At 41.3% G+C, this 25,530-nt stretch overlaps 1 protein-coding gene across 2 annotated transcripts in view; it reads left to right on the top strand.

The window, feature by feature from the left end:
- Window positions 1-15,298, top strand: part of slc2a15a (solute carrier family 2 member 15a) — a 28,800-nt gene extending 13,502 nt beyond the window's left edge. For both annotated transcript variants that reach the window (XM_085800952.1, XM_085800951.1), the window contains exons 4-12: window positions 104-228; window positions 848-993; window positions 1,608-1,740; window positions 2,172-2,359; window positions 5,517-5,627; window positions 6,454-6,555; window positions 10,719-10,794; window positions 13,186-13,313; window positions 14,805-15,298. In XM_085800952.1, the coding sequence (XP_085657078.1) occupies window positions 104-228; window positions 848-993; window positions 1,608-1,740; window positions 2,172-2,359; window positions 5,517-5,627; window positions 6,454-6,555; window positions 10,719-10,794; window positions 13,186-13,313; window positions 14,805-15,059 (1,264 nt within the window). In that variant the 3' untranslated portion in view covers window positions 15,060-15,298. The remainder of the gene's footprint in view (window positions 1-103; window positions 229-847; window positions 994-1,607; window positions 1,741-2,171; window positions 2,360-5,516; window positions 5,628-6,453; window positions 6,556-10,718; window positions 10,795-13,185; window positions 13,314-14,804) is intronic.
- Window positions 15,299-25,530: the final 10,232 nt, after the last annotated feature.

Raw genomic sequence — 25,530 nt, 5'->3', positions numbered from 1 at the left:
TTGTTTCATAAACCATTGGCTCATATGCTTTTATGCATATTCATTATGTCTCCCTGCTGCTTGTGTTTATACATGTGTGTGTGTGTGTGGTGTGTATTTTCAGGAAAGGCACAATAGTAAACACAACAGTGCTGGTGTTTATCGCCGGCTCGCTCATGGGCTTCAGCAGGATTTGTGGTTCACCTGAGATGGTCATCATCGGCCGCTTCATCACAGGAATTCACTCAGGTAGCCTACATCGCACACACACACACACACACACACACACACCTCTACCTCTACCTCTAATACCGCTGCTCATTTATTGCTGTATACAATAGACCGTGTTTGTTTGTATGGCCAAATGTTTGTGGTAACCCATGTTTCAGTTTAGTTCCACCTCTGTGTATAAAACCAGCAACACTGAGAAGCTTTTCCTGGTTTGGTTTGGTAGAACTTGAGCAGTGCCTCTGAAATGAATAAATCAGTGTATTAGCTGTGTCCCGTCTCTGGGGCTGCATCTGAAGACCTGAACTGGGACACAGCTCAAGCAGGTTTGGTACTCTGAACAAGGTGCCAGAGCAGCATCATTTAAAACTGTAAAAAAAAACTGCAAAAAAAAACAAAGTACATTATGTATGTTGGGCGAGTCAGTGAATGGATGTTGATGTGAGTGATGCACATTGTTTATTCTATTTATTTATTTATTTTTGTTATGAGTCTACATCCTGACTGTGCTGGGTTATTTCCTCTACCCAACCGCGGGGTTATGAAATGTTTTATTGTATAATGACAATAAAGCATCTAAATGATTATAAATATTGTATGATTGTACACCAATGACTGGTTTTCTCCTCTGCTCTTGCAGGCATCTCTCTCAGTGTTGTACCGATGTACCTGGGTGAGATAGCGCCTAAGAACCAGAGAGGCTTCCTGGGTCTCGTGCCAAGTATCTTCATTGGCACTGGAGTCTTTTCTGCGCAGATCCTTGGCCTACATGAGCTTCTGGGAAAAGTAATCATATGCTGTTTTCTAACAGTAGACAGCGTGTGCAGAGAACCGAAGAAAAAGTCATGTGACCATGTGGAGTGAAATTATTGGCATCCACAACATCCCAGTTTTCCCACATCCACTAGTCAGAGAGAGGGAATCATAATTAACATGAATTTGTTCAGTGTTACCAAGTAAAGAGTCCAAACACCTCCAGCTTAAGTTTTAATGAATTTAATGAAATTTAATGAAAAACATCTGATACAGGATATAAATCCTTTACATCAGACTCAAATAAATAACAACATACAAAAATTAAACACAAATATACCAACTCATACATAATCACTAAAATACATATAACAGAATAATCCCCAAAAATCTCAAGAAAACTACAAAAAGAAAGAAAGAGAAACAAACAAACACAAAACAAAATAATTCATACCCTTGCCCTGTTATTATATAAAAAGTCCTTGTTTAAACCCATCAGAGCACCACCTGGACAGAGTAACCTGGACCCTTCATTAGGATTCATTCAGATGAAATGCTTCATAAAGACAACCAATACACGCAAACATTAATGATGATATTGTTGTCATAGTCATACTTCTAACTGCATGGAACCTCATATGTTACAGGAGGAGCATTGGCCTCTATTTCTGTCAGTGGTGGTGATACCCACCTTCATCCAGCTGATGCTGTTGCCATGGTTCCCAGAGAGCCCAAGATACCTGCTGATTGAGAAACACAACGTTCACGCCACCATCACAGGTCAGTGTTGTGGTGCTGCACTTCAACAACAGGACGATAAACAGAGAGAAGAGAGGACTTTAACGTTGTAGAAATACATTCTGTTAGATACGAGCAATAACTGGCCCAATGAAGATCATTTCTAAGTTGTCACAGTGATTTTATACATTTTGAGATAAGCTGTTTTTTTCTGCATTAATTGAGCACTGTGAGCTCCATGGGTTTGGTGTTATGAATTAAACGGTGTGTCATCAGCATAGCAAGAGATCAAACTATTTCATGGCAGATTAGCATCAATGATTGGTAATAAAGTGATAAAGGTGCCGATGACAGACTGACCACTGACACATATCTCTGATTAGCCAATCAGACTGGACTCCACGTGTCAATGTCAAAGATGTGTTAGTGTATATTTTCCATGTGCTGTAACCTCTCTGCTCTCTGTCTCTCAGCTCTGAAGTGGTACAGAGCAAAGTGTAACATCCAGGCAGAGATTGAAGAGATGCAGGAGGAGCAGCGCTCTCTGTCGTCAATGCAGACACTGTCGGTATGGAAGCTGTTAATGGACGACTCGGTGCGATGGCAGGTGCTGTCTGTGATGGTCATCAACGTTGGTATGCAGCTGTCTGGCATTGATGCTGTAAGTAAGAGTTTTACCTGTCATTGTAAGACTGAATAATGGCTGTACAGTTGAGAAAAACTATAGTATATAAGTGGTGTATTATGGGTGTCTGTGGCTTTAAAGTTCTCCTATAGTATAAATACAGATGCCCATGTCTTTTTGATATGAAGCAGTTCTAGGTTCTATATTAATACTGTGTAAGTAAAGCCTCAGGCCAGAGAGAAATTAAACTCAGTGGACTATTCAGAAACTCAGCTGGCATGACTTCTGTAACTTTGTGATGTCACAACAAAGCAGTGACCCCCCTCTCAGCTATCCACCATCCAGTCTTGCAGGATTTGGTTTCTGTGATTGTTTTACCTGAAACCACTCAGAAAATATTCAGCCAACCAGATGAGAGGCAGATCAGAACCTCTACTATATCACTCCTAACCACAACGTAATAGAATGAGCCTCTCTGTATTGTTTACAAAAAAAATTCCATTCTAGCCGAGGACATGATGAAAATGTCTTATTCTCAAAGGGGGAAATCATAAACTGTGTAAGTAAACACTCACTCGACAGGAAATAACATACAGCAAGTATAAGTCATTTCTACTCTAGCAGTACCTCTGCCAGTACAATTACATATTATGTTGGTATAATATAGTGGTATAATTACTATTAATTTTACAGTTTCTGGCCTGTAGGTAGGTATGCTGGCATTTCCCCCAAATGTAATAATCAACATATTCAAACGGTGTTAAGTGTGTTCTGAAGTGTTATGGTCCAGAGGGTATTTCAAGGTTTAGCAGGTGTTTAAAGGATTTCAGCAGACATATTCTGACTCTATAGCCCCTCTTGGTGCATGTTTACCATCAGCTGTTAGATGCCAAATGTTGTCTGGTAAATTGAGTCTTTAGGGTAAGTGGCACAACCTTTCAACGAAACACTTTAGTCCAGTCTGGCATGTTTCACTTGCTCTAAATTTCCCTTTGCTCTTGTTCCCCTTTAGCCATTTTGCCCTCTTCGTCCACCTTATCCCCTCACCCCCACCCCCCCAGTCCCTGCAGCTCCTCCATCTGACTTGGCTTATTAGACAAAGACGCTGAGATGAGAACAGGCCTAAATGATCCTTTATTGTTTTATAATCCTTGTGTGGTCTTGCGAACAAAGCCAAAAGCTGGAGTCATCATTTTTCTGCCGACAGGATTTGCCAAATTCCCTCTTTGAATTATGCCCCGGAGATTAATTAATTATTCAAATGATTACCGGGGCGCCCGGGCCAGACAGTGTGCACTGTAAGCTGTGGAGCTGAACTCATTAGCACACCCTTCTCCAGGCTGTATTTTTAGCTGCTAATTAGTGCTGAAACTTGCATATGCTGAGAGCAGCACTGAGGACGAGGGTTATGGGGATACAGGTAGTGATGGGGAGGAGACTAATCAAATTAACCACAGTGAATTATGGCTGTGGTGATGATGATGATGATGATGATGATGATGATGATGATGATGATGAACTTAGTGCTGAGGGGTGATACCTGAAATAATGTCTTTTTGGTTTGATGCCCAAAATGTGGTTTGTGTGTCGCTGTACTTCCCTCCCTGTTCCTCTCACCATCACCGTCTGCTGTGTTTTATTGGCTTGGCTTGTTATAACTACAGTAGGAATTGGTTTGATGAGGTTAAAGCAGAAGTAAGGTGAATGTTTGTGTTAATATAAGTCTTAAATAGTTGTATCTTCCGACAGCAATCACTTCTATAGAGTGTTTGGTCTGAAACACGGGTCTGTCAGTCACTCTGCTCTGCTCTGAGCCCAGGAGAAAACTTTCCTTGTATCCTACAACCTTTATCCAATGAGGAGAGAGAACGGCATAAAGGGGCGGTCCTCTCTGTGTGTGCAGCCAAGGGATGCGCGTGAATGTGGTGACGTAGGGACGAGGGCGGGGACTGCTAACTCCATCTGCTGACAGGAAGTTAGCTAAAACCACCGGATCGCTTACTTCTGCTTTAAAGGCTCTATCAGTTCTCCTATAGTGCGATATCTGTCAAGTTGAAACAGGCCAATAAGAGTTCAGTCTGAAGTGGATGGAATTAGTTGAGATTGTTGAAAGACTTGAGAGAGGGTTTTATTCTTTGGACCTGTCAGTGGTGCCCACTAGTGGAGTATGAGGTCACTGAAGGGCTGAGAACAATCACAAAGTCACAGAGGTCCGGTTTTAAAGGGATAGTTCAACATTTTGGCAAATGGGCCCATTGCCATAATCCCTATAGTCATAGCAGTAGGTTCGTTACTTTTAATTGTCGATGCAAGCTATTTTCAGAATGGCGGAGCAGAGCCGCGAGCTGTTAATGGGATTTCTTGGTTTCCCTCATCAAACTCATCAAATACACAATCCAACAACTCCAAAACACTCTGGTGGACAAGTTGTGACCTGCACATTCACCACGCTATGAGATAATAACACAACGTTACCACACAGAGTTGTTTTAGAGGTAAATTCATTCAAAACCGCTGATGCGGGTGCCCGTCCGGGGCAGTTTTTCGGCAAGCAGTCTCTGCATTCGCCTCGAAAACAACTCTGTCTCGTAATGTTCCGTTATTATCTCTGAATACATACAGGCTGTGTGTATTCCTCTGTGGACTGAGGCCTTGATACTTTCACAGTGTTAATGTAGAACTTTATTTACTATATTTTATTAGAACCTAGACCTAGACTAGTATTATTTAACTACACATGGACAGCTGCCTTTATGCTGCATGGGACCTTTAAAACAGTGCTCATTTATTTATTTGTTTATTTACAGTATGCAATGAATAAGCTGTACATGCGACACTGGACAATCATGTCCATTTGGCCACTGATTTGCCAATTTGTTCATTTGAACTGTAATGTCACTTCATCATGAGATTTTCCATTTTCCGCTTTAAAATAATTTAATAATTTGAAAAAGAAAACAAAAGTTTCTTCACTCAGTCTACTGCAGCGTGATACGGAGAGAGTTTTGGGCTTCAGTGCAGTAAGTTTAACTGGCTATGATTATCACAGCCTCTAACACATCCATCTTTAATGTATGATCAGTCATTCTTTCTGGTCCAATCTTTCAGCACACCACAGGGGAACTGTCAAAAAAATAATTAACTTGCAATGTAAATAACCTCACTTATGTTTGTTCTTATTTTCCCTCCACAGATCTGGTTCTATACCAACGATATCTTTGAAAATGCAGGTATCCCACCTCCAGAGATCCAGTACACCACAGCAGGAACAGGAGTTATAGAAATCATTGCTGGACTCATTGGGGTAAACTGTCAAGCTGTTATCTCTGTGTTAGTGTTGTGTCTTGGAGGCCTTTTAAAATCCATGCATTAGAGATAAGAAGATGAATTTAGTCACATCTAGCACACTGTCTAGCTGTGTCAGCTTTAGAATTGTTGGTCAGTATGTATCTGCAGAAGAGCCAGTCCAGCTGTTTGCCTCTGTTTACAGTATTTATACTTAAAGGGATAGTTCACCCTAGAATGACATTTCGCTCATTATCTACTCACCCTCATGTGGACTAAGGGCTGGAAGAAGTTTCAGAGTCCTCCGTCCCTTCTCTGAGTTACAGGGGGTCTTGGTGTAGCAGTGCATGTCCATATAACGGTTGTAAAGGGACACCAGAGCTCTTCGTAAAAAAACACACACAAAAAAACATCCAAATACCTCCATGCTGCTCGTATGTAATGTCCGTCTTGTGCTGAAGCCCCAAATTGCGTAATTGTCCCGAAAAAAATTAAATAAGTCTATATTTTAAGCTTGTTTGTAGCGGAAGCTTCTCAAAGCTCCTCTTCCTGGTCCGTCCAAATCTCGCGTGATTTGCGCCGGCGTCAGTGCGGTTACTGCAAATGAGGGTGAGTAGATAATGAGCGAAATATCATTCTAGGGTGAACTATCCCTTTAACCTAACTTTGTCCTGACACCAGCACGAGACTGATATCTGAACTTTGAGATCACAATGAAAACAAAGACATAGGTTTCATAACCACTATACCCCCATTACTCCTCCAGCTCACAGTGATCTCCATTATTCCATCTGTAGTGTGTATTGTGTATTGTGTGTATATTACATGTGTGTCTCCTCCTGCAGTGTTTCACCATAGAGCGGCTGGGCAGGAGGCCCCTCATGGTGGGCGGGTTTGCCATGATGGGCCTTTGCAGTGGTGGAATCACATGTGGACTCATTTTACAGGTGTGTATGTGTTTGTTAGAGAGTATTTTTATTCAAGTCTTGTAGCCAAAACCAAAATAACAACAGCTTACTCAGTATTTGGGGAATGTGCTTTATCTGTGGATAGAACACAATGGGCCTCATTCACCAGTATCTTCTTAAAGGCCCCATGGCATGAAAAATGTGATTTGGGTTATTTTTTGGTGCTTGGGGAGGTCTCTGGGCCACGTATATACTGCCCCATGCATCAAATTGGTCATAAACGGAGAAACACACACCGCCCATTTGTAGGAACTGTCTCTTTGAGACGAGCAGATAGCACTTCCTCCTTTCTGTGATGTCACACACAAGGTAACTCCGCCCACCGTGACCAGTTGGTTTTTTTCAATTTATATGAATACAGCTTAGGTTTCAGTTACTTGCCTGTGATTGGCCCGACCACATACCACTCAAAAACAGTTGGAGGAGAGGTTCTCATTCTCTCTTCTGATTGGCCAAATGACCTGTGACTGCTAGAGCTCCAGAAAGAGGCAACAGAAAGGGGCAATAGAAACAATATCTAGCCTATTTTTTAGGCCTTTTCTCGAAAATTGCATATCCATAATAAAATGAGTATATCTCTGCAACCACAAGGTATATTTGAATACTTTTGGTGTCATAGTAAAGGGAAAAAAATGAGGAATTGCTGAGATGTGTAAATTTCAGTATATCTGTTACTGGTAAAGAGTAAATGAAGATGACACACAGAAAAAAATTAATAAAAATTAATATTCGCCTAAAAAAAAATCATATTTTTGATGAGTGCCCTTTAGAATAATGCTGATGAAGCTCAAACTCTCTATAAAATCATTGTACAACATGTGAACATTGTCTCTGCAGTGGTTGATTCTGATTAATTGAAGCAGGACAAAATTATTGAGATTTTACTACAAAATATCCAGGCGAACTTTCCAAAATGTCCATTTTTGGCACAGCTTGGAACCACCTGCTACTATAAACTATTGTTTAATCTTTATTTTCACACAATTTGGATAAACTAACTGAAAATAAATCTACTGGAACCGATTGTAAATAACTAACATAGTGGATTCAGTGTCTCTGCGTACTGCTGCACTCAGAGCAGCTTGTTTGGGTGGGTTTGGCTTTCAGCCTCTATCTCTGCAGCGCAGTGGTCGATTCGAGTGAGGGGCGGCTCATTGTGACCATTAGAGAGAGAGGAATGACGCTAGACCCAGGTCGATGTGATTGGCCGCACTGGCAGCCATGTGCCAGCCATGAACCAATCAGATCAGCAGATCCACGTGCAGGCCAACGTGGGGTTGTATGCGCGCGCACCAGGCTTCCGTGTAGGGTCCTAGAGCCGTCGGGTTTCGGCCCGGCTGATTCAGATGTAAACACTAGGCAGAGTTCAACTGGAAATATTGTGGATTTACCCATAACACAACCTTTTCACGGCAAAACAGCAAAGGTAAGAGCAAATGTACGACCATGTTTTGGCCACGCAGTGTCTGTTTTTGCTCGACTTTGCTGGTTGTTGTCTTCTCCCTCTGCCGTGCTGCTGCTAGCTGCTGTGTTAGCTGCTGTTGTTGGGGGACGCCCCGATGTTCACGTTCAGATGAGCGGTCGCTGATGTGTTTTGCATAATGTACAGTAGTATACGAGCCAGAAATGTGGCGACTGGGTCCACACAGAGGTGCTTTATGAAGTTTGATGTCTAGTTGTTTGTTTGAGTAGTGTTTGGGCTGTGTTTGGGTCATATAAACATGGTTTTTACACGTTGTAGCCCAGCTTCTGCTGTTTAATTTGACATATAATATGACCATATTCTTTCATAATCAGTGCACTGGGGGCTCTGTTATTGTTATGCATGTCTTCAAGTCCCCCAAATGGGGGACTTTGGATTTTAATAGGTTTTAAGCAGATCACAGGTACTCAAAACCAATGATACATCTTGTTAGGGTTATCAGCAGGTAAATAAACCCAGAGAAAAGTGCACAGCATGGGGCCTTTAAGAATCTTCTTAGAAAACTCTACGTCAGATTCATCAACGTGTTCTTAAACCGCAGAATTGTTCGCAGCTGTGCTCCTACATTGATGAACGCTATCTCCTCGTAAGTTGAGAGCGTGTGTCAGGTGAGCCGAATTAGGTAACTGCCCGTAAAAGGGCATGGGACTGCAGGGCAGTGTGCACATAGGACCCACAGGCAGTGGCGTGCACAGATTTTTGAAGGGCAGGGGCAAAAAGAAAGAAAAGGGCACATACAGCGCGTTTTTGCCACTGAAGAGGGCACTTTAGCACCTTTTTTTCAACAATTGGGCCAAGAGGGGGGCAACCCCCCACCCCCAGCCCTGTGCACACCACTGCCCACAGGCACTGAGCAGAGAAGGTGAAGTGAGAAAGAATGTTGAAATGCTCAACTGAAAATCTGGGAGGGAGCATCAGACTCCAAACGTAAAAAGAACTTTAGTTGTGAAGTGGCGCTACTGCTGCAGGAATGAAACAAACAAACACACAAATAAGCTTATTAGTTTATATTTTTATTTATATTTAGATATATTTAGTAGCGTCAGCAGTGGATGCAGATGTGACATCATAAATATCATCATATTATCACATATGATTCCTAGTGGTGCAACAGATCGTTGTTGATCCATGATCCGTTCGGCATGCAAATGGTCTGTGGATCGGTTGATGGAAAAAAAAGAACAGATGTGTGTGCAGTATAGTGTGGGAACACTTAGAGTAAGCACACCGTTGCAGCCGGCAATAATAACAAAAAAATCAGGTTGTATCGGCAGGTGTACCTGCGCACAACAACAAACAACACATGTACTGAATGCCACAATCTTCGTAAAGTAGGACTTAAGAATAAATCTGTTCTTAAAGGTACATTGTGTAAGTTCTCCTGTTATCTATTCAGGAAAATCAATTATTTGGTTCAAAAGTCTGTTTTTCATGAATCAGTAATCCCCCCCATCAACAAAGTGAAGTGTTCCTTTCAGCTCTGAATGAGCCGTTCATATCATTCATATCTCCATGGAGCGGGTAAGCTCGGTGCTGCTGCCATGTGGTGTCTCCATGTTTTTACCTTCAGTGGCAGCGTGACGGTAGGTAACCACGGAAACTCAGCGGAGACACCGGAGCTGTCGGCTCAGGTGGAGGTGGCGTCTGTGAAAAGTCACCGCGGTAACGCAGTGAGGACTGTGAGGACTATGAATGCTGCATTCAGATGCAGTCGGAAAAACGGCCATCGGTAACAAACCAGATGTTATTTTAGTCACAGAAGTGGAGAGAAACGTGGGTGACAACATATTGTCATGTGTATTGTTTTGCCTCGTCCTGACGGGCCACTAGTTTACATAGAGGCTTGTTTAAGCCGTTACCTGCAGCGGCTGTTGTCCGTCTGCCATCTAACCGATTTCACGTGAATGCAGCATGAAAAATACGACTGAGTTGCTTGCAATCTACAACCGCACCGCTAGATGGGAGGAATTCTCACACAATATACCTTTAAGGACGGTTCGTGAATGAGGCCCAATGTGAGAGAACCCACAGCTACATGATATAGTCATAACTGCCTGTTCACATCTATGGTGTACTGCAGTGAGCTGCACTGAGGGTGAAGTATAGAGCTATCACATTAGATCTGCTCTGAATCACTGTTTCACATCCACACTGACTCCAACAACAGGCACGGCCCGTAGATACTATAGATTTAAATCCATTCTGTGCTCATCAACAGAGTGCTGTTTCCAGTCTTTACACCACAGACACAGCTACAGACAGTGCAGTGTCTCTTGCTCCCAGCCTTGCAGGTCTGTTGGAAGAAGCTCAAGCTGCCATGAAAGCAAACTAAGCCCTCGCCGAAAGGCTCCAGGCTGACACATTATCTCTTCTTCTGTCACTTTCCTCCCTTCCCCATCTTCGCTCTCTACAAGTCGCTTCCTGGTAGGAGGCAAGTGGAAGTGATGGAGGAGAAGGAAGGACAAATGAATGCATCCCAGATGTTCAACAAGGGGGGGAACAGCTGCGCCTGTCTCACTTTCACTTGGCACAACACACAGTGCCACGGCTTTGTGAAACAGTGATTTACATGCAGAGCGTGGAGCGGGGGGTTGAGGGGGGAATCACGGCTGGGAAAAATAACTCAGTGTGAACTGATTTCTTTTTCTGGTCTCTGCAGGCTCACATATCGTTCATGCGCTATCTCAGTGTTTGCTGTGTGGTCGGCATCATCGCAGGCTTCTGTATCGGCCCAGGTGAGCTGCCCTTCTCTGCAGGTTACATCCATACACTGAACTGACTGTTATGTTCAGCTGTTCAGGGTGATCAGTCCTGTCAGAGGAGACATGGACACACATTATTTTACAGGTTGAAGAGCAACGACAATGTCAGGAGAAGTATGGGTGGTCTGATACTGTAGACTTCATTCAGAGAGAAGAACTGAACTCACTGTCAAATAAGAGCTGTCTTCTCGTAGCACAGCTCTTGAATGAATAATCTATTATCAGAATTTTTGGTTACTGTGTTTTTAAATGACACGTAACTATGTAAACAGCCTGAAGTGTGTTCTGTTGATGATGCAAACAGGAGTGTACTACTATTAATAATAATAATAATAATGTGGATGATGCAAATAGGACCTGTTTCAGTCCAACTATCACTACTACTACTAATCATAATAATCATAATCATAACAAGAGGTATTATTGATAAATTATTTGATATGAACATGTAATATGATGTTACAATTTCAGTTTTCAGACATCATGCAACAAAACAAAAATAAATCTGACATTAATTTGTTCAAGTATCTTATTATCTGATTTCTCTGATGAACTGCTATAATGATTTATTTCCATGGGCTGTAAGGACCTTGGTGAAAAGTATATGGAAATACTGTATATGCAGAGATAGTTGATACTTCTAATTGGCTATTCTTTCTTGATCAATTACTCTGGTGATTTTTCCAATTGGCTGTGCTAAAGAGGAAGTCACTGTAACGTGTCTTTCTGTCTGTGTTTGGGTAAAGGCTGAAATAATTCAAATAAAACTGCAACAATTGAAACATGTGACATACCAGCTGAGTGGAGATGATTTCATTCTTCAATTACAGCTCTATTTTTAAAATCAAAGCTCTCTCGCCCTGACGTCTCTATTTCCCAGGTGATGAACACTCCTATCGACCTGGTTAAGGTTGCCTTGTGTTATTGGTTGGCGCCCTCTAGAGGTCGTCCTTTAAAACATAGGACAAAACGAATTGTCTGTGCTGCTGTTTTATTGTGTGTTTTTCCCCAGTTCAAAACAGTTCATTTCTATTTTGTTAGTAAAATTTTAAAACATTATTAGCAATAGGTATAACTATGGTTTATGGTAATACAGGATATTACTTTTCACATTGTAAGTAAGGCTTTCCACAGTAAGTGATAAATATGCCTGTTTATGTTGCTCTTTGCAATTATGCATGCTGACAAATCCACACTCTACACCCCCGTGTAAGAGAGACAGATAATGCAATTTTAATGATAGAATATAATAATAAAATATTAGTAATATGCATTCTGTGATGTATGACTCTGGTGTCCACATGCTGGCCTGACCCTCTCCTGATTGGCTGATTCCTATTTTCTCTAATTAGCCTTTCATAGACCTCATTGGTGTGAACGATGATGAATGAACACGCATAATCAAATCAGGAGCATGAATAAAATATTTTCTCACTTGCCGCCACATCCTGTTACAAGACTCATCTGCGCTTCCCTTTAACACACACTGCAGTTGATTTGTGTGAGAAAAACGCTCAGATTAGACTCTTAAAAACTTCCTCCATGTTGGTATGTATGTGAAGAATAACGGTTAAATTAATTAACTCTTAACAATCAGCAGATTCTACAGTACATGATGTGACAGAAGATACAAGTTCTGGAACTGTGAACAAACCAGATTTAAAAAGTATGTAGTATGTATGTATGTGGTAGTGATGTCCACAGAATGATCTCATCTTGTAACTGGATAAGATATGATGTCTGTCAGCTCATCTACCATTTGCAGAAGAATTAGGTAACACTTTATAATAAATACACACTATTAAGCATTAGTTAAGCATTAAATACTGAATTAATTATTTATAACACAACAATACTCATTAGTATGTAGTTTATAAACACAGTTAAAAATGTTTTACTCATCATTGATAAGCACTAACTGTATTTATAAACTACAAACTAATGAGTATTCATGCGTTATAAATGAAGAATTGAGTATTTATTAATGCTTAACTAATGCTTAATAGTGTGTACATAATATAAAGTTTTACTGTACCAACAATTAAAAAGGCTGATGTGCTGTAGGTCCAGAGGATCTTCTGTATCTCTCTGTCCTGCATCGAAGATAGAGGAGCACTAAAAGTGGAGGTGTTGCGTATGAACGATGTGGGTAAAGACACGAATCACATGAAGGGAAATGCAGGATCAGTCATTTATGGACCTTCATGATATCTTAGAACCGGGTTAAACAGATTTCTTCTTTGTATTCTGTTTCTCATTGGCCCAAACCAATGGAGTTTTAACCATGGTGTGCCCCAGGCTCGTTCAGCACAACTCTGATTTGTGTTGATGTTTTCCATGTGTTGGGTCTTGTCTCTGTTCCAGCGGGGGTTCCCTTCCTGGTCACAGCAGAGCTGTTCAAACAGTCCCACCGCCCGGCCGCCTACATCGTAGGAGGATCCCTCAACTGGCTGTCCAACTTTACTGTGGGCTTCGTCTTCCCCTTCCTACAGGTGAGAGCCACCTGTATACAGGAACAAAGAATCCTGTACTGCTGCAAGAAGAATTGTACTTGAAGCTGAAATAAATAATGTAAAAAATAATCTCTCCAGATGGCTTTGCAGTCTGATGACTTATTCTGTTTTGAATCTAAAGAGCCTTCATTCAGGGCCGTTTGTTGTGGTTTGGACTGTAGGTGCATATTCCAAAAAGCTGATGCTTAATTTTTGTTTAGTTGTTATCCAGGAAACAAAAAAAAAAAACATTGCTGCTTTTAAAGCACCACATGGTACTATTCGCTGTATTTGTCATATGATGGTTAAGCAGTTTCTCAATTGAGAAGCAGAAGTAAGCGATCCGGTAAGCGATCCGGTCGTTTGGGCTAATGCTGCGTTCCAGGCAGGCATTTGAAACCGTAAGTTACAGCTTCAAGTCACGACTTACGACTTTGTAGCGTTCCAGGCAACCCGCAACTTGTGTTTTTCCGACCTGTTGCACCTGTTTTACCTGTGAAAGTCACTATAACGGCCACTCGTAACTTCCGAACTGGTACGACTTCACAGGTCAGAAAAACACGAGTTACGGGTTGCCTTGAACGCACCATAACGTCTTGTCAGCCGAGTTAGCAGCCCCCGCCCTCGTCATGGATCTATTGGTCCTCGTCCCTATGTCACCACATTCAGGCGCATCCCTTGGCTGCACACACAGAGAGGACCGCCCCTTTATGCCGTTCTCTCTCCTCATTGGATAAAGGTTGTAGGATACAAGGAAAGTTTTCTCCTGGGCTCAGAGCAGAGCAGAGTGACTGACAGACCCATGTTTCAGACCAAACACTCTATAGAAGTGATTGCTGTCGGAAGACAGAACTATTTAAGACTTATATTAACACAAATATATCACTTACTTCTGCTTTAACCATCAGACAAATACAGCGAAATCCATCTTGTCCTTGATTTGCTATTGATGTATAATTGGTGTATAATAAACCAGGCTTCCATGCTGTGGACAGATATACAGTAGATAAATACACTTTGGCAGAACATTATCGGTTCCTCCAGTCTTTTAAATTGGCAAATGACTCCACAACAGAATTAATCATAATTCAAAGTGAGCAGGTTTTTGACATTTGACCTTTATACATAGGCCCTGAGAACCTAGGGTGAACTCCTAACATGGAGGTCAATGACCTTTGTTCATCACTTTATTTTTAAAGCTTCAGTTGGTAACAATTATTCAGTAATATTTGCTGGAACTGTCACTATATTCTGATGGTCAGACATTACATAAATGGTTAATTTAGGACAAAATCCAGCTCCTCTGGCTCCATCTACAGATTCTCCACCAGTCAGACGGTGTATTGTCTTGAAATTTCTGACCAAGTCGCGGAGTTTACTTTCACTTTTGTCAACTTACCAACTGCAGCTTTAATACCATGTTGGCTGATTCTCAGTCTCTGGAGTTTTAAACCCATTTGTCCGTCTCCTGTTTTCATTCCCTCCTGTCAGATGGCGATGGGGTCCTACTGCTACTTGGTGTTTGCCGCCATTTGTCTGTCCGTGGCCGTCTACGTCTACATCGTGATCCCGGAGACCAAAAACAAGACCTTCATGGAGATCAGCCGAATGTTCTCCAAGAAGGAGGCGGTCTTAGAGACCCAGGGCCTGATCCACGTGGACCAGCTGAAGCTGAAGAAGATGAACGGTTACGGCGGAGTGGAGCACACGTCGCTGGAGTTCGACAGCTCTTCTTCTGTACCCTAACTGAGCAGAGCAACCCATCACTTCCTCTTCTCCATTCTCGCATTGTCCATTGATCCATGTTCACCCAACACCACCTCACATGGACTCAGTGGGCTCCTGTTGGGTGAATCTGGACTTGGATGACTCAGGTAACACACATCACTGCTGAAGGTGCTGTTCAGTTTGCAGTCCTGGTTACTTGCAACATCTTATCAGTGTAATGTTTCAGTCTGTGTTTCTCCTGTAGCTTTTTCATGAGCAGAGTGGGCTAACGTTACTGTGGGGGGGGGGGGCATGAGGGGCGTTTGGGGGTGGATGATTCAATTAAAGCACTTTCATCATTTAGTCGTGTTTGTGATATATTGAGCTCAGCATACCTGCTTCTGTTGTGAGGTTGTAAACATGAAGAGTCATGAGTTGTCATGGCAACACGCAAAGCAGAAAACGTGTGAGTTTGTGTGATGATCAGAGCTTGTGTGAGACTGGTGCTGTGTAGTTGTGTAGGATGTGACAGAAATTAACCTAAGTGCTTCTTTTAATCTTTTGTATATTTCAGTAAAAAATAATTATATATAAATTCTAATGCATGTTTTGACTTCTTCATCTTCATTTGGCTGCAGATTGATGTTACGTGTTAAAGGGATAGTTAAACATTTAGGCAAATTGGCCCATTGCCATAATCCCTATAGTTTTAGGAGTAGGTTTGTTACCTGTGATTGTCGGTCCAAGCTATTTTTAGAACGGCGGAGCAGAGCCATGAGCTGCTCAGAGCTACGCTACGGAGGCTCATGGGATTTCTTGGTTTCTCTCATCAAACTCATCAAATACACAATCCAACAACTCCACAACGCTCTGGTGGACAAGTTGTGACCTGCACATTCACCACGCTATGAGATAATAACGTTGTTTTCGAGGTAAATTCATGCAAAACAGCTGATGCGCGTTCCCGTTTGGGGCTGATTTTCGGCAAGTAGTCTCTGCATTTGCCTCGAGAACAACTCTGTCTCGTAACGTTCCGTTATTATCTCCTAAAACTATAGGGATTATGGCAATGAGCCAATTTGTGAAAATTTTGAACTATCCCTTTAATATTGTTTCACTTGTTATAAAATAAAACCCCTCTCCAGTCATTTTACAGACTGTATCAGAGTACTGTGAAGTGGGCCAAAGTTTGTTTTGTACAGTAAAATACGAGTTTGTTTGAAACATGGACTTACTGTGTAATCTTTTCCAATCAATTTTAAAACTTGATTGCATGGTTTTGATGTAGGCCTATACATAACTCGGTATTTTGTTCATTATCATGAGACCAATTAAAGCTCAAGATCTTTGTTGAGATCCTTATGGCTGTGTGTGCAGCAACACAACTGTGGTTTTGCTTCCAGCTCTGCTTCATTCAACAGCCTCAGTAAATTGTGACAGAGAATCAGCATCAACTGTAGGTTATTATACCTTCATGTGTGCTGTGGGAGGGGCCACTGTGTTTCTACAAGTTGATAGATTAAACATTGCTTATACCTGAGGCTTTACTGTATATACACTCAATTATGCCTCTGATTCTCTGACACACACACACACACACCACCCTACCCTGATGCAATGCTGACCTTTAGTGGTCAAAAAGGGAACTGACCTGCCAGTCCACGGAGACTCCACTGAGAAAAGTAAAGGTGAGGTTTCATTTTTTTTGCCAAACAAACTGAGGTCACGTTTCTATTGCATGTAAACTCTCAAACACTGCAAAGCTGATTTTGTAAACACCTCTTTACAGTTGTTCACCATGTACTTGTACACATGTCCTTACAAAAAAGTATTTTTAAAAAAGTACTACATAGGAAAATGTGTTGTTTTAATGGATGAATCCATTTTGTTGTAAATCTTAGCTCATATCACATATCTTTATTATTACGGTAATGGCATTCCAACAGCTGGACAGATGTGTGCTGTGATTTGGCTAATGAAGCTGTCATCAGCTGTGTGTGATACTAAACAAGGTATTCCATCTAATGTGATCCTCTCTCTCTCTCTCTCTCTCTCTCTCTCTCTCTCTCTCTCTCACTCTCACTCTCTCTCTCTCTCGCTCACACACACACACACACACACAGTTGCCTTGCCTTGCAGATTGTAATTAATGACAGTGCCTCTGTCCCTAATAAGTATTCTGGTGGTCTTTATTGCAGAGTGTTCCCCTCCGGTCATACAGGCCTCTCTCACTCCCTCTCTGTGTGTGTGTGTGTGTGTGTGTGTGTGTGTGTGTGTGTGTGTGTGTGTGTGTGTGTGTGTGTGTGTGTGTGTGTGTGTGTGTGTGTGTGTGTGTGTGTGTGTGTGTGTGTTACCCAGTGTCCCTTGCCAAGTGGTTGTCATCAGTGCTGATGGTATTACATCAGGGAGGCACAAGACAGTGACAAATGTCTGTCATCATGGAACAAGGCTGATGACAGATAGAGTGGAGGCGACGCCACTGAGTAATAAAAGTGGATGGATGGATGATCCAGTAGCTGCAGACCCTCATACACTACAGCCACTCACAGCTGCTCCTATCGGACCAGAGAGGAAGACACACTAACCCTAAACTCAAGCCAAACCCAACTGAGCTAGTATTACAGTTTTCTGCATTGGTTTGGCTCATTTCTTGAAACAGAAATTACATTCTCAAAACTCTTAATATTATTTGGCAAAACAGTTCTACAGTTCAGCACAACCCTATAGCTTACTTGCAAAAGCTTACATCTCTCCCAAAACAGTTCACTCATGTGTCAAAACTAAATTCCTTTCTCATATAAATAGTCAGTGCATCAAAAAAAAAAGCATCGTCCCTTTAGCATCGTGTGAGCACTGCAGGTCAAAAATGTTTAGATGTTTTGTCACTATGGCAGAGGAGCTTTGAAATGTCCCTCATGTCCACCTCTCAGTCTGAGCCCAGTCCTTCATTGACAGTGGGTTTTTTTTAATAAAAGATTTTATGGTAAGAGTAGCTTCCAATATTTAACATCACACATTGCACTCAATTGTAAACATTTTTATTCACGCACATAAAGCAACTTTTATTCATCGGAGTAAAAAGAAAATGGTAGCACTTTATTTGACGCTTTGTTGTAACGCATTATGATCATTTATGAGTGTTTATAACTATAGTTATACAGTACTATAACTGCATTATAACTCATTAAGTATGGTTATAATTCGTTATAGCAGTGGTAACCAAACTTTTTTGGCCCGTGACCCTATTTTGCCATCACAAATTTCTGGCGACCCCGCCGTCAATCATACATCAACTCAGATATATGCTGCATTTTATTTGAACTCAATTTATTGTCAATAAAGTGAAAGTATAGAATACAGTTGTTTAAGATTGTGTGTAGTGATTTTAATCATACATTTAAAAAGAATAATAATTAGTTAAAAGAATATTTTTAGAATATTCAGTAATTTTTTTAATCAATTACTAGACATTTCAGGCGACCCCATTTGAATTCCAGGCGACCCCACGTGGGGTCCCGATCCCAAGGTTGAAAAACACTGCGTTATAGAGGTAGGCATCAAATAAAGTGTTACCAAGTAGATAGAGCATCATTTACTGTAATATAAACACAACAGAACAACAAAACAAGGAAAGTATATGTAGCCTAGTTGTAAGATCGCCGCTACACTAGTGCTGTAAATAAGGATATTCATGGTATTATGTTATTGATTAATTTTGACAACTGAACAGACTATTGTGCATGTAATGACTTATACAATGAAATGATGCTGACATGTTTTGGAGAGAGCAACCATTAGACTGAGAATCAACTATCAGTTTAGATCAATAAGACCTTTTCACTTGGAAATTGTGCTAAACGTAGGTTACCTGTACTGTAAGACATTTGCAATTTGATGAAATGAATGAGAAATACAATTCTGTTGTGAACAACTGTCAAGTGGTTTGGAGGTTTGTGTTGTTTTGAGAATGTAATTTCTGTTTCAAGAAATGAGCCAAACCAATGGAGAAAAACTGTAATATATTATTGGTGTTCAGCAAAAAAAATCAATTTCTGATTAGGATCAAAACAACAACACACTCTAATGTAAATGCAGTGATGCAGCTGCAGGATCATTGAAAGTGCAGCATCAGCAGCAGGTGTGACAGGTGCAGGTCCATCAGACTGGAGCAGGTCCAGGTGTCCCAGTCTAACAGCAGCCACTCAGTTACAGGACTGATGGCCACATGACTCTGTTTAATGACCAGGCTGTCATCCAGAAGCATTAGAGACTGAAGCCGTTTTCCCACTGAGATCCACTGTAAAGGATGCTGCTGTGCTCAGAGCAAAGACTGTTCTTATTCCTGTTCTCCTCCCTCTCCATGATTTTCCTTCTGTTCTACGCTCTCCTTTCTTCTCCCCTTCTCTTTCCTGCTCTATCTTTACAATATTATTACAAACATTTTTTTATATACATATAATTTTTGTTTCCTGGATCTCCCAAATAGTTTTTGCTAGATTTCTGATCCTGTGATTTATTGTGTTGAGTTTACTGATGTCATTAATTAATTTGCTTTTTCCATCTGTCCTATCGAGCTCTCTATCAGTTTGTCTGAGACCTAAAGATGGTGGGCAGTGAAAAATAATATCCATAACTTATCAATACGTATTTCCGTGCAGAATTCCTTTCCTCTGTAATAATAGTGATTATTATCTTTAATCATCTACTTTGCCTTGTACACAAATGACTCGTCACGCTGTTGTTAAGTTTTGCAGGTCCTCATCACACATCTCTTGTCCTCTGTCTGCCCGTCCTCCCTGCTGTCCTCTGTCTGTCGGAGCTGTGACGGCGGGTGTGTAAATGCTCTGGCAGAGAGCTGATGAATGTGGCACTTCTCTGCTACAGGCTGGAAGTGTTTTGTGACAGAGTGTCTTACGACTGGGCCGGCCTATTCTTTATGCTTTGGCACCATGCTGCCACTCAGACAACATGCACCTCACATAAATACACCAACGTGCAGGCTGGGAGTCCCTGGGAGAGCTGTGTGTCTGGGGTTTAGTCTGTTTTTTTTTGTTTGTTTGTTTTGTTTTCAAGAGAAATGTTGCACATGTTCAATTATCCTGAAGATCAAACCAGTCAACCTGATCAATGACAGGAGAGCTGCTCACAATATGCACAGATGAGTCCAGTATGAGAATACATGACCTGTATGGAAAGTGTCACAGGCCAAATTCTCATTTAGAGAGAGAGAGAGAGAGAGAGAGAGAGAGAGAGAGAGAGAGAGAGAGAGAGAGAGAGAGAGAGAGAGAGAGAGAGAGAGAGAGAGATAGATAGATAGATAGATAGATAGATAGATAGATAGATAGATAGATAGATTCAATATGAATTTGGTTGATGTATAGGTTGCATATTACCGAGCAGGATTATCTGTCTAAAATAATCCTGCAGTACACACAACAGTGTGTGATTAGTGGCTGAATGTCAGATTTATGTGGCTGCAGAGTCTCTATTTCTGAGGGAAAAGCCTTTTTTCTTTCTTTTCCACTGGACATACAGGTGCATCTGAATAAAGTAGAATGTGATGGACAGTGGAGCTACAGCCAGGCTCAGGAAACCTCTGCAGGTGTTTGGAGTTAATCAGCTGATTAGAGTGTGACATCATGAGGTTACGATAGAGAACTGTTTCACTAGATTCAAGCTTTTTGTGATAGTAAATTTTAGGTTTTTATTAAACATAAGTGATAATGATTACAGTTAAAAGAAATAAAGCTGGGGCGGCGTTTAGCTCAGTTGGTAGAGCACCCGCCCCATGTGTTGCAGGTGGCCCCGGTTTGAATCCCGTGTCGAGCGGCCTTATCCTGCGTGTCAGTCCCCCGCTCTCTGCCTCCCATTTCCTGTCTCTCTCAACTGCCCTATCAACAATAAAGGCATGAAAAGCCAAAAAATATACTTAAAGGGATAGTTCACCCAAAATTGAAATTTCACTCATTATCTCCTCCCCCTCATGTGGACTAAGGGCTGGGAGAAGTTTCAGAGTTATATGTGGCTTCTCTGAGTTACAGGGGGTCTCGGCGTAGCAGTGCATGTCCATATAACAGTTGCAAATGGATACCAACTGTCTTCATAACAAAAAGACACACCAAAAAACATCCAAAAATACCTCCATGCTGCTCGTATGTAATGTCCGTCTTGTATTGAAGCCCCGAAATGCGAAATTGTCCCGAAAAAATTCATTATCCATTTGCAACTATTATATGGACATGCACTGCTACGCCGAGACCCCCTGTAACTCAGAGAAGCCACGGAGGACTCTGAAACTTCCCCCAGTCCTTAGTCCACATGAGGGGGAGGAGATAATGAGTGAAATTTCAATCTTGGGTGAACTATCGGTTTAAAAAAGAAGAAAAAAAGAACTAAAGACATGAAAAATTTCAGTCTGTGTGTATTGAATCTATATAAGATGAGTTTGAATTGAACTATTATAATACATTCACTTTTACATGATTCATTTTGATTCACAACATGTTTGTGTGTTCTGCACTCCGTCAAGAAGTTGAGAAACATGGACTGGAAAACTGGAAATACTGGAAATACTTGATGCATCCAGTGGTCCATACATGGGATACCAGGGTGAAATAAACACCCAAACATCCCAGGTCTGAACATTCAAAGCTACAAAGTAACCGATCTCTTGCATGTATGTGATGGACTGTCTCTCTCCATCATTTGTCCCCTCCTTCATGTGGTTTGTGTGTCTCCAGTTGGTGGTTGTCCTGCTGGGCGTGGCCAGCCGCTACCAACCCACCTGTACATCTGGAACCACATGATGCTGCTGGATTTAAACCTGCATCTCCCCTTCATCCTTCAGCAGGTTGTTCAGCTGCTCTGCTCCATAACTCCTCAATGAACCGATCCGATTCTTCTATCAGTTCACCCCATCAGAGGTGGACCGGCTGAAATCCCAGTAAACATCACTATTTTAGAGGTGGGGGTGGGCGGGCTCCTGCTCCTGTTTTAAATGTTAATCACCACTGCCTTGCCCCGGGGCAACAGACACGGCCACAGTTGCTGGTATGCTAACGCGGCCGGCCAATAAGCATCCGAGCCGTTTCCAGAGCTGAGCTGGTTTCTGCTCCGCTGCTCACGTTTATTCTCCCACATCATTAAAGACAGTCACATGTTGATTGCAGCCTTTCATTCCTCAATGTGTGTGTGTTACGGTGTTTTTCCACCTGTTGGCTTTGATGTGGATGAGCAGTGTGTGTGTCTTTGTGTGTGTGTAAGTGTAAGTGGAAATGTAAGGCTATTGTCAGGGTGAAAGGTTAATAATTAACCATTTAATAGTATCCTAACTTCACTCATGTGCATTCAGGAACATATCTGGTCTTCTTGCTGCAGCTTAGATCATTTGGCGTAAGAGCAACTTTAGTGTGACTCAGTGTTAACATGATAGGATTTTATAAATATTCATAGTTATCATGTATTTGCCATTAACCACATTTCACCATAATGATATGAAATGACTTAAGCAACTTTAGTCATGCCTGGTAAAAGAAAAAAGAAAAAGACTGAATCGGGCCTCAAGTGCAACTGGGATATGGAAATCTGCAGAACTGAGATGTAATTAAGAATTTATATATATTTTTAAATAAAATGTAATAACTGATTATTGATTATTCACACAGGAGATGTGTCTTATTGTGGTCTGTTTTGTGCATATTGCTTAAAATCTGCTCATTTTTAAATAAAGCTTCTGATATTGAGCTTTACACAGGAGGCTCAGTGATAAGGGACAATACTTCTTCTTAAAGCACAATCAAACATTTTACACTCTATATCCTACAGTAGAATATCCATCACAAAGGCTACATAGTCTCCTCAAAGTGATGCTTTCAATGACTTTCAGTTTACATATGATACAGTATAGGAAAAGTTTCCAGAGAGCAGACTCAAATTTCTGGCCCATATACTTCTACATCTGGGCAGATTTCTATATTGGAAAAGTAGGAAACCTGCACACGGCTCAAGTGTGGGCCTGAGTTATTGTTCTTTCAGGTAAATTGTAGATCAGGCAACTAAATACCCACATGATAATGTGTATTTTTCTTTTTATCAACTGTAAACCATCACTTAATATCTTCACAGATATGGTCTACAGGTGAAATCCTGAACACATCAGTGGTGACTTCACATGATATGAAAATCTATAATAATTCATCAGAACATTAACCAGCAACAGTCAGACTGTACAACAGCAGGGGGGGGTGGGACGGGCACAACATCTGCACTAACTGAAATTTTATGAATTGTATTTCTTTTATATGAGAGTGTGTGTGTGTGTGTGTATATATATATGTGTACATATATATATGCATATAGGTGATAGTTTGTATATATATAGGTATATTTTATACTTTATTTTACTCTTTTATATTATTACTACATCTGTCTGCATTAGCTAAGTACTCTCTTTCAGAATGTTTGGAGCAGCTGACAGATGAATTTCCTTCGGGATTAATAAAATATCTATCTATCTATCTATCTATCTATCTATCTATCTATCTATCTATCTATCTATCTATCTATCTATCTATCTATCTATCTATCTATCTATCTATCTATCTATCTATCTATCTAACAATAATGATCTGGGCGAGTTAACAGGGAGAGGTGTGAGCTCTGTGGTGGTGATGTCATTCTTCTTAGTATCAGTTCTTATTATTATGTTTTTAGGCTAGGTTTTCACCTTATGCTTTGTATAAATCCAGTGACCTTGTGATGTTTCTAAGGAGTTTTGTGTTTCTGCAGTTGACAGAAAGTGCCACTAGAGGACACTAGTGATGTGTTGACCGCTGCTCGTCTCCTCCTGACACAGGAGAGGAGCAGAGCAGCAGGTGGAAGCGGGACATGTGGTTCTAACAGCTCATCTTTTAAAGTTCACTCAGACTGTGATCCTGTCCAGACCCTCAGACTGGGCCGGGCCGCTGCGCAGGTTCAATCACGACTAAAGGGGTTACAACAACAACAACCCGGGCCCTCCTCCATTCACCGTCCTTTCACTGGAAAATGTGGCACAGACATGTTATTACTCTGTTCATTTACGACTCTCGAAAAAAAAAAGAAGAAAAACCCCGAAAACAGCAAATCACCAATACACAGCTCAATACGCAACGTGGCCCTCAGTGTCTGTGGCTCGACGGGCCCGGGCCCCTCTATTGTGCAGTGGGAGTTTACCTTGAAACCTATTTGAAGTCATTGTACCCTGCAGCGCTTCATTGTGTACTGGGCCCTCATCTCAACAAGTAGCGACACTTCACAACTACCTGTAACGGTGGATCCCCCAACAGCGCTCAAAGGCCAGACCTGAGTGTCTGCCACTACGCATAACAATACAACTGTTTCCCAGTTGCGGCCCCTGTGTTTGGTCCCTGGGATCCCACGGAGGGTCTATTGGGCCCTATGAAGGCTCTTTACGGTCACTAATACATGAAGCACAACAATAGCAGCTTTTCCAGATGCTGCTATGATTGGCCAAGCTGTGACTTGAGCCTTGGTGTAAGAATACGCTCAGCTCTCTGGGCCGTGCGGAGCTGAATAGCTGTTTGATTGGGTGTTAATAGTAGTTGGGTTACTACAAGTGCACGTTTGAGCTCATTGTCCAGAATGGACTAAGTTGTAACTGTGCTGATTAGATGACTCTGAGCGATTAGGAGTGTTTAACGTCACACTCTAAGAAACACTTTTCTTTTTTTTTAATCAGCTGCTGTTGACTCAATTCACTTTGTTGGGGATATCATTTCTATTCCTGGCTACATGATGATGACATAATTACACATCAGGATATTTACAGTGCAGAGCTTCTCTCTCTGAAGCACTAAAGCCTACACAATTTATGTTGTTTACGTCTCTGCTACAACCCATAGATGTGTTTCCTTAAAAAAGCAGCCTCTCTAGACCTTTGTCATCATAGCAACAATATTACACATGTGGTTCAGCTCATGAAAGACCATTGTTTGGTTAGGTTTACGTACAAGAATGACTTGGTTAGGTTTAGGGAAAGTTTGTGGTTTTGTTTCAAATGAAAACACCCTGAGGGTGCAAGATATATCATCATCATCATCATCATCAAGAAAGTGTTTTCTAGAATCATCCCTCCACCACGACCTCACACACAACATACACAGTCACTTTCAATGCCTGGCTTCCTTCTTTGCTCCATCATAACTATATTATATGAACTGTCCTATAAAGAGTTAAAGTCAAACAGGAACATCTATTCTGAAACTGAGAAAACCGTATTCAAAATTACACTTGGCTTTTATTTTTTTAATTCTTTTTTTACAAAAATGTGTTGTTTTCATTTTGTGTACACAAGAATAGTGGAAAAAAAAACCTCTATTTAACGTTTCTGTTTTTAGAAAAAGCCCCAAGACCTGTAAAGGTCAGCAGCCTGACAGACTGAGGCCAGTCAGTGAGCATCAACAGTATGTTCTTGGTAACATTAGAAGAGTGTAGGTAAAGAGGAAAAAAA

Source organism: Trachurus japonicus, chromosome 15 (genome assembly GCF_045865225.1).
Source record: "Trachurus japonicus isolate A0001 chromosome 15, Traja_1.0".
NCBI lineage: Eukaryota > Metazoa > Chordata > Actinopteri > Carangiformes > Carangidae > Trachurus > Trachurus japonicus.
This window is presented reverse-complemented; position numbering and strand designations above follow the sequence as displayed.